This window comes from Callithrix jacchus, chromosome 4 (genome assembly GCF_049354715.1).
Source record: "Callithrix jacchus isolate 240 chromosome 4, calJac240_pri, whole genome shotgun sequence".
Taxonomy (NCBI): domain Eukaryota; kingdom Metazoa; phylum Chordata; class Mammalia; order Primates; family Cebidae; genus Callithrix; species Callithrix jacchus.
The window spans coordinates 26,687,745-26,703,556 of NC_133505.1; the positions used below are offsets into that span (position 1 = coordinate 26,687,745).

Below are 15,812 nucleotides of genomic sequence, written 5' to 3' on the forward strand. Positions count from 1 at the left end.
GGGGAGTGGAGTATTCTGCAGATGTCCACTAGGTCCATTAGGTTGAGAGTCCAAATCTTTGTTAGTTTTGTGCCAAATCTTTATGTCCAAATCTTTGTTAGTTTTGTGCCTTAATCTGCTAGTGCTGCTGGTGGGGTGTTGAAGTCTCCCACTGTTATTGTATGGCCATCTCTTTTTTTTAGGTTCAGGTAGTATTTTATAAATCTGGGTGCTGTGATGTTGGGTACATATATATTCAGGATATTGTATCTTCTTATTGAGTCAAGCTCTTTAAGTTGTACCCTTCTTTGTCTTTTTTTACTGTTCTAAAGTTTGTTTTATCTAATACAAGAGTAGCAATCTCTGCTCTTTTTTTTTTTCACTTGCATGAAAGATCTTTCTCCATCCCTTTATTTTGAGCCTATGGGTGTCATTACATGTAAGATAGATCTCTTGAAGGTAGCAGAGGTTGGATCTTGTTTTTTTTAATCCAACTTGCCACTGTATTTCTTTTAAGTGGACCATTTGGCTGTTTATGTTCAAGGTTAATATTGATAGGTAAAATTTTATTTTTTTAATACTGTTGTTGGCTGGTTGCTTTGTAGTCTTGATCGTGCAAGTGCTTTATAGGGTCTGAGCTTCGTACTTATGTGTGCTTTTATGGTAGCAAGTATCATTCTTTCGTTTCCATGTTGAGCACTCCTTTGAGCATTTTCTGCAGGTCCAGTGTGATGGTGATAAATTCCCTTTGTGTTTGCTTGTCTGGGAAAGACTTTATTTCTTCTTTGTTTATGAAGCTTAGATGAACAGGATATAAAATTTTTGGCTGGCAATTTTTTTTAAGAAGGCTAAAACTAGGCCCCAGTCTCTTCTGACTTGTAAAGCTTTGGCTGAGAAGTCACTCTTAGCCTGATGGGTTTTCCTCTATAGGTAATTTGACCCTTTTCTCTAGCTGCCTTTATGATTTTTTTCTTTCATGTTGACCTTAGATAGTCTGATGACTATATGTCTTGGGGATATCTTTTTAATATGGTATCTCACAGGAGTCTGAATTTCTTGATTCCAGGTTTCAACTTCTCTAGCAAGATTGGGGAAATTTTCCTGGATTATTCCTTCAAATATGTTTTTCAAGTTCCTTACTTTTTCTTCTCTCTCAGGAATGCTAGTAAGTGAAAGGTTTGTTTGCTTTACGTAATTCCATATTTCTTGAAGGTTTTGCTCATTTTTAAAAAATTCCTTTTTCTTTATTTTTATCTGACTTGGTTAATTTGATAGACTGGGCTACAAGCTCTGTAATTCTGCTTTGTCGAGCCTATTAACTATATTTTGAAATTCCTTTAGTAAATTTTAGAGTTCAAGTAGTTCTATTTGTTTCTCTCTTAATATAGCTATCATGTCTATCATATCTTAAATCAGTTTTCTGGTTTCTTTGTATTGGATTTCAGCTTTTTCTTGGATCTTGTTCAGTTTAGTTGCAGTACATATTTTTGATTCTTTATCTGTCATCCCATACATTTCAGTCTGGTCAGGATCCATTGCTAGAGAGCTAATGTGATTCCTTGAGGTGCCAGAACACTCTGGCTTTTTGTACTCCCAGAGTTCTTTCATTGATTCGTTCTCATTTGAGGAAGCTGTCTGTTCTTATTTTTATTTTGCCATCATTTGGATGTAACTTTTTTTTCTTTTTTTCCCTTAAGGTATGACTGTGGTATATATTGTGTATGATCATTTGCTTTTGTTTCTGGGTGCTTCCAGAGAGCCAGAATGCTATATGGGTTCCTTGATTATGGATAGTTTCTATGTAGTGGCTTTCTCAGATGATGCTTGTTGTGGTGATGTATTGGCTTTAAGAACTGACACCTAACACCTTATCTCCTGTGGAGCTGAGGGTAAGGAGGTCCCAAGGGGCTCATCTTGTGTACTAGCACTAAGCCCTTTTCGTAGCAGATTTTTATTTGGTGGTGTGGTTCGGGCTGCAGTCCAGTACATGGCACTGCAGAGTAAGAGCCAGCAGGTAGGCTGATGTGGGATGGAAGCACCTGCCCTGACCAGGCAGGGGATGATGGCAGGAAGAGATCCTGCGGGGTGTGCTGAGGTCTTGGGGGAGAAGGTAGGTGGGTACACCATTCCTCATCCTGTGCTGGCAAGAACGTGATCCACTTCCTATCATGCCCCGTCACAAGGCTCCCAGCCTTCATTTTATAAATGAGTGTACCTGGCTGCGGGTTGCAGTTACACTCTTCTGAGGGCTGCCACCAAAATGGGCTCAGGGAGAGTCTCTTCCTTCAGATGAGAGCAGGCAACTCTGCGACTGGTCCTACTTTGCCAGGATGTTGCTGCTCTGTGTCGGGAGAGGAGTTGGGTCCCACTTTTCCTGAAAGCTTGAGCTGTGGAGGGCTCATTTTTGGCAGGAGTGGAGCTGCCGTGAGAAGCACAAAATAGGTTGTGTGTCTGAGTGCATGTGCTGGCCCCTGGCAGGGAGAACACTGCTGCATCAGCAACATAGGAGGAGGATGCAAGAGATGACCCCCTCTCCGCATCCATTCTTGGGTGATGATTCTGCCCCTTGGTAGTATCACAGTGGTTGGCACTGTGCCTGGATTTCCTTCCTCTGTTTCAAGGGGGGCTTTTGGTGGGCTGCACTCTCTTCCACTTAGGGATGGCCCACACAGAGGGTTAGATATCCAGAGATCTCACAGTTACTGGGGAACTGCTGGTTCCCTGTGCTTGCCAGAGTTAGAGTGGATTGTGGGGTGTGTTTGCAGGGAATCTGGTGGTGTGGTGACTCAAGGGCAGAGAGTCCCTGGGCAGGGCAGCATCCCACTGCCAGTGCAAGACCCATATGGTATCTGGCATCTGAGGGGAGTGAGGAGACTCCTTGCATGCACAAGTTGGCCACCAGATTCTCCAGCCCCAGGAAGTTTTCAAATCACCACCCAGGAAGTTTTCAAATCACCACCGATAGCATTGCTCGGGGTCACAAGGGCAGAGGGGAGCTCTCCAACAGTTTCCTGGTCAGGAAGTTGATGGAGGGGTAAGGGGAGCAGAGAACCACTCCCACCTACTCGTTCCACAGGGCTCCAAGGTCCTTGAGGGTTGATCTCTGCCAGGCTCTTGCTGCTTTCCTTTTCTGCACCCCAGCTTCTTCCCATGGGCACTCTGACAGGTCCTGGCTCCCTTCCCTCAGTTTTCTGTAAAGAATTTGTCCATTCACCAATACCTTTGTTTTTGTTTTTGTTTTTTTTTTAGAAAAACTGGCTTTTGATGTCCCTAGTAAGCCATCTTGGGACAAAAAGGAAAAAAACAACAAAAACACGAAACAAAAAACAGTTGCATCTGTTATTGAATGTCCTAGCCTTTAAGTGTCTGGCTTTCCAAGAGGGACAAAAACCAGACTTTGGCCTTTTAAATCCTCTGAAAATTGCTAGCCAGAGCAGGAGGGGTTTGCAACAGTAGCTGCCTCCGTGTTTGTATCTGCCTGATCAGAAGCAGCCATTTTGATCAGAACACAGACTCCCTGATGTTTGGAGCACAGGGTCCTTATTGGCCCACCTCAACTTTCATGAGCCATATACAAGCTACTTCAGGAACAAGTGCATGGCTGCCTCTCCAGGGGTTGCATAGCTGCCATTGTGCTAAAACCTGAAATCAACTGAAATTAACCTCAATTTACCCTCCAAACCTTCTCCTGGAAGTTGCACACCTTTACTAGATTCCAGAGTCCCAAAATAGTTACATCAGACAGATTCTGCCAGTGTGATTGTGGTCTAGGTAGGGTGACAGATTCTTGATGCTTCTTACTCTGACATCTTCCCTCTATCTCCTAAATCATGATGTTTCCAAGAATGTGGTGCAACACAGTCTACAATTACTCCTATATTCCTATAGCTCTCATGCTATATAATTAGCCCTTTCCTTTGTCTACCAAATAATGTAATTATTTCCATGTGTGTTCATCTTCCTAACTGTATGATGAACTCTTCCACTAGTCTTCCCATAGTGTACGTAGAATATATATAACTATTTGAATGCGAGAATTATACATTTTAAATGTGGTTTCTTTATTTCGTCATCATTGACTTGTGATTTTAAAGATATTTGAGTTTGCACACAGAAAAATTGAAGAAGTTTACATCCAGCATCTTTATCTCAGTAAAATGGAGTAAGTTCATTTCTCTGTTGAAAGTGATTGGGTGGGGATGAGTTTCAAGGTGGCATGAGATGTGTAACACCCACCATGTGTACTTCGGGGAACAATCTAATAGTAATAAATTTATTTTAAGTGCTGATTGGCTGCTAAGGCCCACGCAAGGATGGATAGCATGCATTACAATGGATTTAATGTCTTTCTCCAAACTACTTCATGGCTTAAAAGTAGAGCAGAGAACATGAGTGGTTGGAATAATCTAAGTTTAGAGAATGCTGAAAACAGTAGGAAAATCATGTATGAACTAGGTGCTGAACTAGGAAAGGAGAAATGAGGGAGGGTGATATATAATGCCAGGATGGATGTGAAAAGCATATATAATAATGGGGAGAGTAGGAAATGGTGAGATGTTAGGAAAAGAATGATCTGGATTTTAAAGTTAGCAAGTGAGGATTAATTTGCTCTTTCCCACTGAGTTAACAAAATGATAGAAAATTTGACCATGAAGTCCTGAATTTTCAATTTATAATTAGTCGTTTATTTCCTCACTCAACAGTCATTTAATGTGTCTCTTATGTGTCATGTTCTGTGCTAAGTAGCAAGACAACAAAGATGCAAAAGTAAAATTTATCTTAGCAGTTCTGGTACTTACCAGTGCTTAGCATTCAGTAAATACTTGTTGATTTTAATTGATACTTACATAATCTGATACATCCAAGAAAATTTTCTAGCTTTCTGTTAGTTAACAATAACAGCAGAACTGTATTATTTGTGTGACCTTCCACCTTAATTTTCATCGCATGTAGACTCTAGTATCTTGTTCAAATTGATTTTCCTACTTAATAGAAAAATTGTGAATCTGACTGTGAGGGGAGGCGGTATGAACTCATTAAATATGTATTCCTGTTTGGAGAAATATTAGCTGGATAGCTAGAATTTTAAATAAAATGAGAAGTCAAGTTTTACATCAGCAATCAAATGAATAATAGTTTAGAAGTTTTATTTTTTAACCTCTCATTTTGAAATAATTTCAGATTTATAAAAAAATTACAGAAATAGAACAAGCAATTTCAGCTTTCCCAGTGTTAGCATTTACTATAACCACAGTACAATGATCAAACCAGAAATTAACATTAGTAAACAATTTAATCCACAGGCCTTATTCAAATTATATCAATTATCCCACCAGTGTCCTTTTTTCTGGACTAGGATCCAATCCAGGATCGCACATTATATTTAATCACAGTATCTCCTTATCTTCTTTAACTTGGGACAATTCTGTAGTCTTTGTCTTTCATGACCTCAATACTTTGGAAGGGTACTGGCCAAGACTGGGCATGGTGACTCATGTCTGTAATTTCAGTGCTTTGGGAGGCTGAGGCAGGTGAATCACTTGAGTCCAAGAGGTTGAGGCTGCAGTGAGCTGTGATCACACCATTGCACTCCAGCCTGGACGACAGATTGAGACCCTGTCTTAAAAAAAAAAAACCAAAACCAGGCAAAAAACCGTAGTGGCCAGTTACGTTTCAAGATGTCTGTATATTTGTATTTTTCTATTTTCTTGTAATAACTGTAAGTTAGTGTTTTGTCAAAAACACCGGAAGAGTAGTAGTGTTTCGTTCCCAGTGCATCACATCAGGAGGCACATGATGTTGCTGTGTGTCATTACTGTTGACATTAATTTTGATCACTTGGTTAAGGATGTGTCTGCCAGGTTTCTCCTCAGTTAACGCTGTTTTCTCATGTTTAGTTAATGATTATCCTATGGGAGAGATGTTTTGAGACTATGTAAATACCGTGTTTCTATTTGAGCTTTTACCCACTGATTTTATCATCCGTTAAAATTCTTTTTGAAACAATTATTACTATTGTGTTTACCAATTGGAGATTTTTTTTTTCTCATCATTTCTTTTAAAATTGCGAATTGGGGCCTGGCGTGGTAGCTCACACCTGTAATCCCAGCACTTTGGGAGGCTGAGGCAGGTGGATCACCTTAGGTCAGGAGTTCAAGACCAGCCTGGCCAATGTGGTGAAACCCCATCTCTACTAAAAATACAAAAATTAGCCAGGCGTGGTGGCACACACCTGTAATCCCAGCTACTCAGGAGGCCGAGGCAGGAGAATCGCTTGAACCTGGGAGGTGGAGGTTGCAATGAGCCAAGATTGCACCATTGCACTCCAGCCTTGGTGACAGAGCAAAACTGTTTAAAAAAAAAAATTTCTAATTGGATTTCTATTGTAAGGAAGAGTTTTTCTCTTCTCTTTCATTGGCTTACTACCATGGACTCAGAGGGATTTGCTTTATTCTTTGAGTTATAATTCATTACAACCATTATGTATTTTGTTGCTCAAATTGTCACAGATTTGACCACTGTAAGCTCCATGAAGTTGATGTCTGTGTCCTTGAAACATGTCACCATTATTTTTTGTGTATTTCCTTTCTGGCGCCACAGGATATTCCATATTCATCTTTAGATAGTATTTCCTTTGAATGTGTGGTTGGCATTTCAAATTATTTTCTATCTTTTTTTTTTTTTTTTAGGTATGAGGATACATGGGCTGCACTTCACAGAAGAGCCAAGGAATGTGCAGGTGCTAGAGAGGTAAAGATGTGGCTAATCTTATACTCGTCATAAAGTTTCCTTTTTCAGTGCTAAATGGTAGTTTTTAAAATGGAATTTATAATTGCGTCAAAATGTTTTGCAGGATATCTGAAATTGAATCTAGTCACTGATTATGAAACTCCCTGAATAAAGTACCTTTTTATCATTTCTCTGTCAAGTAATTTAGTTTAGTTGAGGCAGATAATTTATAATTTTTATATTTGTATTCATGGACTTCAGGTTCACTTTTTCATACTTCCTTGTTGGGTTTCAAAGTTATCCCAGCCTCATAAAATGAGCTGGGCAGTTTCCTCTTTTTTCATTCACTACAAGAATTTGTAGAACACTGAAATGGTAGATTTCAGCCAGGCACAGTGGCTCACACCTATAATTCTAGCACTTTGGAAGGCTGAGGTGGAGGATCACTTGAGCTCAGGAGTTCAAGACCAGCCTGGGAAACATAGTGAAACCCCTATCTTAAATTTTTTTTTTTTTTTTTTTTTGCTGGGCATGGCTCACACCTGTAATCCCAGCACTGTGGGAGGCCAAGGTGGGTGGATCACGTAAGGTCAGGAGTTTGAGACCAACTTGGCCAACATGGTGAAACCCCATCTCTACTAAAAATATAAAAACTAGCTCAGTGTGGTGGTGGTTGCCTATAATTCCAGCTACCTGGGAGGCAACCACCACCAGGAGAATCACTTGAATCTGGGAGGTGGAGGTTGCAGTAAGCCAAGATCATGCCATTTCACTGCAGCCTGGGCAACAAGGGCAAAACTCCAGCTCCAAAAACTAAAAAAATTAGATGGGTATGATGGCATGCCTATAGTCCCAGCTACTTGGGAGGCTGAGGGGGGAGGATCACTGAGGCCCAGCAGTTGAGGCCACAGTGAGTCATTATTGTGCCACTGCATTCCAGCCTGGGCAGTAGATTTCCTGAAATTAGAAAAAAGAAAAGAAAAAAATTCCTGAAAGTTTTCCTGTAAAATCAGTAATACAATTTCTTTAGTGGCTATAAGACTATATGGAATTTGTATTGCTTCTAGGATTGGTTTTGGTAAACATTTCTAGAATTTTGCCATTTCGTCTACATTTTCAATTTTTTCTTTTAAGAAACAGGGTCTCAGGGCCAGGTGCGGTGGCTCACGCCTATAATCCCAGCACTTTGGGAGGCCGAGGTGGGTGGATCATGAGGTCAAGAAATCAAGGCCATCCTGGTCAACATGGTGAAACCCCGTCTCTACTAAAAATATAAAAAATTAGCTGGGCATGGTGGCGTGCGCCTGTAGTCCCAGCTACTTGGGAGGCTGAGGCAGGAGAATTGCTTGAACCCAGGAGGCAGAGGTTGCGGTGAGCCGAGATCGCGCCATTGCACTCCAGTCTGGGTAACGAGCGAAACTCTGTCTCAAAAAAAAAAAGAAATGGTTTCACATTATGTTGCCCAGGCTGGAGTACAGTGGCTGTTCACAGGTGCAATCCGACTACTAATCAGCATAGGAGTTTTGACCTACTTTGTTTCTGACCTGGGCCAGTTCACCCCTCCTTAGACAACCTGGTGTTCCCATGCTCCTGGATGTCACCATGTTGGTGCTGAACTTAGTGTAGGCACCCAACTGGCATAGTATGGTATAGCTCAGAACTTCTGGGCTCAACTGATCCTCCTGCCTCAGCATCCCAAGTAGCTGGGACTATAAGTGTGTGCCCAGTTAAGTTTTCCTATTTGTCATAGTTTATAAACTTTCATCTTTTTATTCTCTGCTACAACTGTAGCTATTAATATATTCCCTTTAATTCTTAAAAGTATGTGTATTTTTTTCCTTGATCAGTGTCACTAGCAACTTAATGATTTAATTATTAACTAAATTACTTTATTAGTCTTTCGCAAGAACTTTTGGCTGTATTTAGCTTCTATGATATTTTTGTATTCTATTTCATTTACTTCTCTTATCTTTATTACTTCTTTTATTCTTTCTCCCAGATGCATTCCATTCTCTTCCCTAACTCTTAAGTTAGGTTAACTTACTGATTTTCAACCTTTTTTTCTTTATACAATTTCCCTGTAGTTAGATTTTAGCAAATTCTACAAGTTTATATGTAGTAATTATCATTCACTTCTATTTTTAAGTTTACATTTTTTCTTCTTCAAACCATAAAGTATTCATATGGATTTAAAATTTTCAAATATAGTTTTCAAAATTGATTTCTTATCAAGTAACTTTCAGCTTTATTTGCACTGGAATCAGACTACGTTCTACATGACTTCATTTATATGAAACTTGCTGAGATTTGTGTTGGCTCAGTATGCAGTCAATTTTTATGAGTGTTCCAGATATGGTTTAAAAAAATTTATATTCTGTATTTGCTGGGAGTAGTATTCTGTATTTGTCCCTGAGGCCAAATTTGTGAGTCATATTAGTCTGACATTCATCTATATCCATACTTAATCTTTTTGTTTTTCCTATCACTTATAAAACACGTATTAAAATTCTCTCATTTTGATTGTGGATTTAGCTGTTTTTTCCTGTAATTATATTTGTGCTTTATATATTCTAAGACTTTTACTAGGTATACATAGTTTAGACTTTTTTCCTCCTGAGGGAATTGAATCTTATCAAGGATCCTCTTCGTTTTTCACTTTAAGTGTATTTCACTGATATTAACATCAGTTTTCTATGGGTTAGTACTTGTTCAGTATATGTTTTTCCTTCAGTTACAGGCATATCTTCATTTACTGCATTTCATTTATATTGTGCTTTGCAGATACCACATTTTTTACAAATTGAAGGTTGTGGCATCCCTGCATCAAACAACTCCATCAGTATCATTTCTTCAACAGCATGTGCTCACGTCATGTCTCTGTGTCACATTTTGGTAATTCTGAAAATGTTTCCAGCTTTTTCATCATTATTACATCTGCTATGATGATTTGTGATCAGTGATCTTTCATGTTACTATTGTCGTCGTTTTGGGGCACCACAAAGTACATTCACTTGTAAGATGGTGAATTTAATTAATAAATGTTATGTGTGTTCTGAGTGTTCCACCAACAGGCCATTTCTCTCTCCATTCTCAGACCTTCCTATTCCCTGAGATAAAATTCCCTACGATAGCCTCTACATCTTCAAGTAAAAGGAAGAGTCACACATTTCTTACTTGAAAGCAAAAATCAAAAATGATTAAGCTTAGTGAGAAAGGAATGTCAAAACCAAAGACAGGCCAAGAGCTAGACCTCTTGCACCAAACAGCCAAATTTTGACTGCAAAGAAAATGTTATTGAAGAAAATTAAAATTGCTGCTCCTGTGAATACATGAATGATAAGAAAGCAAAACAGGCTAGACATGATGGCTCACATCTGTAATCTCACTTTGGGAGGCTGAGGTAGGAGGATCACTTGAGCTCAGGAATTTGAGACCAGCCTGGGCAACATAGGGAGACCTCTACCTCTACAAAAAGTTAAAATATTAGCTGGGCATGGTGGCTCACACCTTGTAGTCCCAGGTGCTCGGGAGGGTGGGATAGAAGGATCTGCTTGAGCCCAGGAGTTTGAGGCTGCAAGCGAGCCATGATGGCACCACTGCACAGCAGCCTGGGTGGCAGAGCAAGACTGTTTCCAGAAAATAAATAAATAAATAAAGAAGAAAAGAAAGCAAAACAGCCTAACAGCCTGATTGCTGATACAGAGGAAGTCTGGCTGGTCTGGATAGAAGATCAAACCAGCCAGAATACTCCCTTAAGCCAAAGCCCAATTTAGAGCAAGGCCCTAACTCTCAGTTCTATAAATGGACTCAGAGAGGTGACAAAGCTGCAGAAGAAAAGTCTGATGACAGCAGAGGTTGGTTCATGAAATTCAAGGAAAGACATCATCTTCATAACATAAAAGTGCAAGGTGAAGGAGCAAGAGCTGATATAGAAGTGTGAGCAGGTTATCCAGAAGATCTAGCTAAGATCATTGATGAAAGTGGCTACACTGAACAGTGAATTTCCAAGTATACATAACAGCCTTCTATTGGGAGAAGATGGTTATCTAGGACTTTCATAGTTAGAGAGGAGAAGTTAATTCCTGGCCTCAAAGCTTCAAAGGACAAACTTACTATTTTGTCAGGAACTAAAGCAGCTGGTAACTTTTAAGCTGAAGCCAACACTTCATTTACCATTCTGAAAATTCTCTGCCCTTGAGAATTATGCTGAATCTACTCTGCCTGTGCTGTATAAATTTAACAACAAAGTCTGGATGACAGCACATCTGTTGATACCATGGTTTCGTGAATATTAATACTTTATGCTTACCATTGGGACCTACTGCTAAGACAAAAATATTCCTTCCCAAATAATAGCACTCATTATCAATGCATATGGTCACCCAGGAGCTCTCAAGGAGATATACAAAGAGATCAAAGTTGTTTTTGTGCCTGCTAACAACATCCATTCTGTAGCCTGTGAATTAAGGAGTCATATCAACTTTTAAGTATTGCTTAAGAAATACATTTTATATGGCTATAGCTGCCATAGATAGAAGTTCCTTCAATTGATCTGAGCAGAGTAAATTTAAAACCTGGAAAGAATTTAGTATTCTAGATGGCATTACAAAGCACTCATGATTCATGGGAGTAAGTGAAAATACCAACATTAACAGGAATTTGGAAGAAATTGATTCCAACCCTAATTGATGGTTTTGAGGGGTTCAAGACTTCAGTAGAAGTACTATAAATGCTGTAGACGTAGCAAGAGAACTGTAAGTGGAGCCTGAAGATGTGACTGAATTGCTGCAATCTCATGATCAAACATGAATGGACGAGGAGTTCACTGACTCCAGTTTTTAAAGGAGTTCTACTATGGGTAAAATGTAATAAAACAGCATTGCATGCTACAGAGAAATCTTTTGTGAAAGGAAGAGTCAATAGGTGCAGCAAACTTCATTACTGTCTTATTTCCAGAAATTGCCACACTCACCCTTTTCAGTAACCACCACCCTGATCAGTCGGCAGCCATAAACATTAAAAAGAAAAAAATCCTCTCAACTAGGAAAAAGGTTATGATTCACTGAAGGCTCAGGTGATAGTTAGCATTTTTTGAGCAATAAGGTATTTTTTAATTAAGGTATTATACTGCCTTTTTTTTTTTTGAGACGGAGTTTTCGCTTTTGTTACCCAGGCTGGAGTGCAATGGCGCGATCTCAGCTCACCGCAACCTCCGCCTCCTGGGTTCAGGCAATTCTCCTACCTCAGCCTCCTGAGTAGCTGGGATTACAGGCATTCGCCACCATGCCCAGCTAATTTTTTGTATTTTTAGTAGAGACGGGGTTTCACCATGTTGACCAGGATGGTCTCGATCTCTTGACCTCGTGATCCACCCGCCTCAGCCTCCCAAAGTGCTGGGATTACAGGCGTGAGCCACCGCGCCCGGCCTACACTGTTTTTAAACATACTTAATAGACAATGGTATGGTGTAAACATAACTTTTATAGGCACTAAGAAACCAAAAAAAAATTGTGTGACTCTCTTTCTTGCAATATTCACTTTCTTGCAGTGGGGTCTGGAACCAAACTGACAGTATTTTTGAGGTATGCCCATATATTCAGTCTTTCTGTGTCCTAATGTTCTAGGTGTGTCTCTTGTAAGCAGCTTATAAACTATTAATAGACTTTTCCTGGTCTTTCAAAATATGCCCTTTAATTATTTTAAAATATTGAGATTACAGAGATACTCACATTTACTATCTTATTCTGTTTATTCTGCTTGTTACGTGTTTTCCCCTGGTTTCTTGTCATCTTTTGCATTGACTGAATTCTTTCTGATTGTTCTAGTTTTTTTCTACTAGTTTAGAAGATAAACATTTTCAATTTATTTTTTTTTTTGAGACAGAGTCTCACTCTGTTACCCAGGCTAGAGTGCAGTGGTGCAATCTCAGCGCATTACAACCTCTGCCCCTCTGGGTTCAAATGATTCTCCGGCCTCAGCCTCCCGAGTAGCTGGGACTACAGGCACACACTACCATGCCCAGCTAAATTTGGTATTTTTAGTAGAGGTGGGGTTTCACCATGTTAGCTAAGCTTGTCTTGAACTCCTGACCTCAGGTGATCCACCCACCTTGGCATCCCAAAGCGCTGGGATTACAGGTGTGAGCCACCACACCCAACCGGATTCTGTAGCTTCAATATGAGGTGTCTAGGTATGGATTATTATCTTGCCTGCTTGTTGTACTTTCTGGATCTAAGGATTTAGATATCTCATTTGTGGAAAATTCACAGACATTTATCTTTTCCTACATTGTCTTTTCCTCATGCTCTTTCTAGAACTGTTGAGGTTTACTAGATATTTTGGGCTAACTCATGAAACTGCAATTTTACAGATCAAATTTCATCAAATATTGGCAATCTCACCTGGTTCAACCTAAAGACCTTTAACAAATATCCTCTGCTTATTAATTCCTCTTTGATATTTTCTATTTTCTTTCTGAGATCCTTTCCATGTACTCTTTGACTCTCTACTTCATTATTTCTTCTTTCTGCTGCCTCAAATTGCCATTAAGTACACCTTTTAGGTTTTTAATTTCAATGACTTTTAAATGTTTGATAGTACCTTCTTCCTTACTCATGTCTAAGTCCATCTTTCACTCTTAAAAGATTTTATATATAACTATTTAATAGTCAGTATTCAATAGTGCAATATCTAAAGTCCTTTGTGGGTCTAAATCTTACTCTTCAGTTCTGGTGACTCAGACTTCTCTTGGTTTAATTGTGTGTTTGCTGATATCTTGAGGACAGGTAGCCTGATTTAATCTGTAGAAATCTGAGGGGCCTAGGTTTAGACAGTTTCATCCATGGAAAATTTGCATTTATTTTCGTTGGGTGTCAAAGAACACAAATCATCTGCAACTCTTTCATTTCTTAACTTAGAGGTTCCTTGATCATGCAGGAAATATAACTGAGAACCCCATACTCCTATGAGGCCAGTAACACAGTAACAAATCAAGAAAAGAGGCTATGCCAACTTGTTATGAAGACAGACAGGTTTCCTTGTTGACTCCTTTAGCCAACAGGCACATTGTTTTCCTCTAGCTTAAGCTTTCACTTGGGGGATGTAGCCACCTCAGAGGCCAAAGAGCTTTATCAAGAGTCTCAGATTCAGATCCCCACAAACAAGGTCTCCTATTCCCACAGATCTCCAAAGCTTTTGTTTTAGTATTTTAATCCCGGCTTCCACATTTTGTTTTCTTTTGTTTTAATGATCTCATTTCAGTTCCCTGGTCTGTTTGCTGCTGTTGGCCCTTTATATTTCCCTTATTTTTGTGAGCTTAATGCCTCTTAAAGAAATTTTTAAAAATACACCCAGTATTTAATGTTTTATAGCTGTAGATCTTTTCAAAGTATCTTTTCTGCCTTACTACCAGAAACCTACATTTTCTTATTCTCATAAGTTCTAAGAGAAATGCTAGTGTCTACATTTCATCATATATATTCCTGTGTTGTATGTAACTATTACAGATTCATTAATTTGGTAAATGATAAAATCAGTCTAAATTTATTTAAAGTCAGAATTACAGAAATCATTTCATAAAAAAATAAAGTTTGATTGACACAACAACACAGAGTATTCGATCTTGGCTAATTACATTTGTCAGGTAATTTAAATTACAAGTCATTAGTGCTTAAATACTTTGTTCTTCTAAGTGAATTGAGGATGACCCCTGAAATTTAATATGTTAGGCAAATTAATAATTTTAGATAGTCTGAGCAAAGTTAAGTTTCTGACCAAATAATAAGGAATTCTTAAATAGTGAGTAGAGATGTCTAATTTACATAACTCATCAGACTACATAAAACAAATATTCACCTGTCCTTAGAATAAAAGTTATAAATTATCTACTTGTGCATTGTTTTAAAATGTGTATCAAGTTTAAAGCTTTCTTATGTAAATATTAGCCAAAACTTCCTATTGATATTTGCATGGCTTATGAATAATGGATAATAAAAGGCATTCTACCTGGAAGGCATTCTTCAATGTATGTTAGTGGTGGCAAACCAAATCCAGTAATGTATAAAAAACAAAATATGCCACGTTTATTCCAGGATTAAAAGGTTAATTTGACATTAGAAAATCTTTTACATGCAATTGACTCTTTTTTTTTTTTTTTTTTTTTGAGACAGAGCTTGGCTCTGTCACCAGGCTGGAGTGCAGCGGCGCGATCTCAGCTCACTGCAACCTCCACCTCCTGGGTTCAAGAATTCTCCTGCCTCAGCCTCCCGGGTAGCTGGGACTACAGGCACACGCCACCACGCCCAGCTCACTGTTTTTGTATTTTTAGTACACATAGGGTTTCACCATGTTGGCCAGGATGGTCTCCATCTCTTGACCCTGTGATCCACCCGTCTCGACCTCCCAAAGTGCTGGGATTACAGGCTTGCGCCACCGTGCCTGGCCACTCTTTAATATTAAAAGCAAAAATGATCATCAGATGTAGAAAATACATTTCTTTTTATTTTTTTATTTTTGAGACGGAGTTTCGCTCTTGTTACCCAGGCTGGAGTGCAATGGTGCGATCTCGGCTCACCGCAACCTCCGCCTCCTGGGTTCAGGCAATTCTCCTACCTCAGCCTCCTGAGTAGCTGGGATTACTGGCACGCACCACCATGCCCAACTAATTTTTTGTATTTTTAGTAGAGACGGGGTTTCACCATGTTGACCAGGATGGTCTCGATCTCTTGACCTCGTGATCCACCCGCCTCAGCCTCCCAAAGGGCTGGAAAATACATTTCACTCAGGGTAAAAAGTTTTGGTAAATTGTTAATGGAAGACAGCTTCTTTATCCTGATAACCTACCAAAAACCTGCAGTATTTGACTTGCGGTATTTCAATCTCATATTCCACCATCTTGTTAAATTCTCTTCTTCTAATACCTTGGATTTGGGGGTACGCGTTGTTTTGGGTAGATGGTAGGTTTGTTTCTTCCCTTCTAAGCTGTACAACTTTAAATTTTTCATGTTTTTTATACTGGGTAGAAACTCTAGTATGATGTTGAATAAAAGTAGTTGAAGACCTTGTTCACATTTTGGCTTCATTAGACTTAAATGTGAAAAGGAAAA

The 15,812-nt window shown here is 39.2% G+C and overlaps 1 protein-coding gene across 1 annotated transcript in view; it reads left to right on the top strand.

The window, feature by feature from the left end:
• Positions 1–15,812, top strand: part of LOC118152803 (uncharacterized) — a 150,191-nt gene that overhangs the window by 24,113 nt on the left and 110,266 nt on the right. Inside the window, exon 8 of the mRNA XM_078370880.1 lies at positions 6,669–6,729. Within this exon, the coding sequence (XP_078227006.1) occupies positions 6,669–6,729 (61 nt within the window). The remainder of the gene's footprint in view (positions 1–6,668; positions 6,730–15,812) is intronic.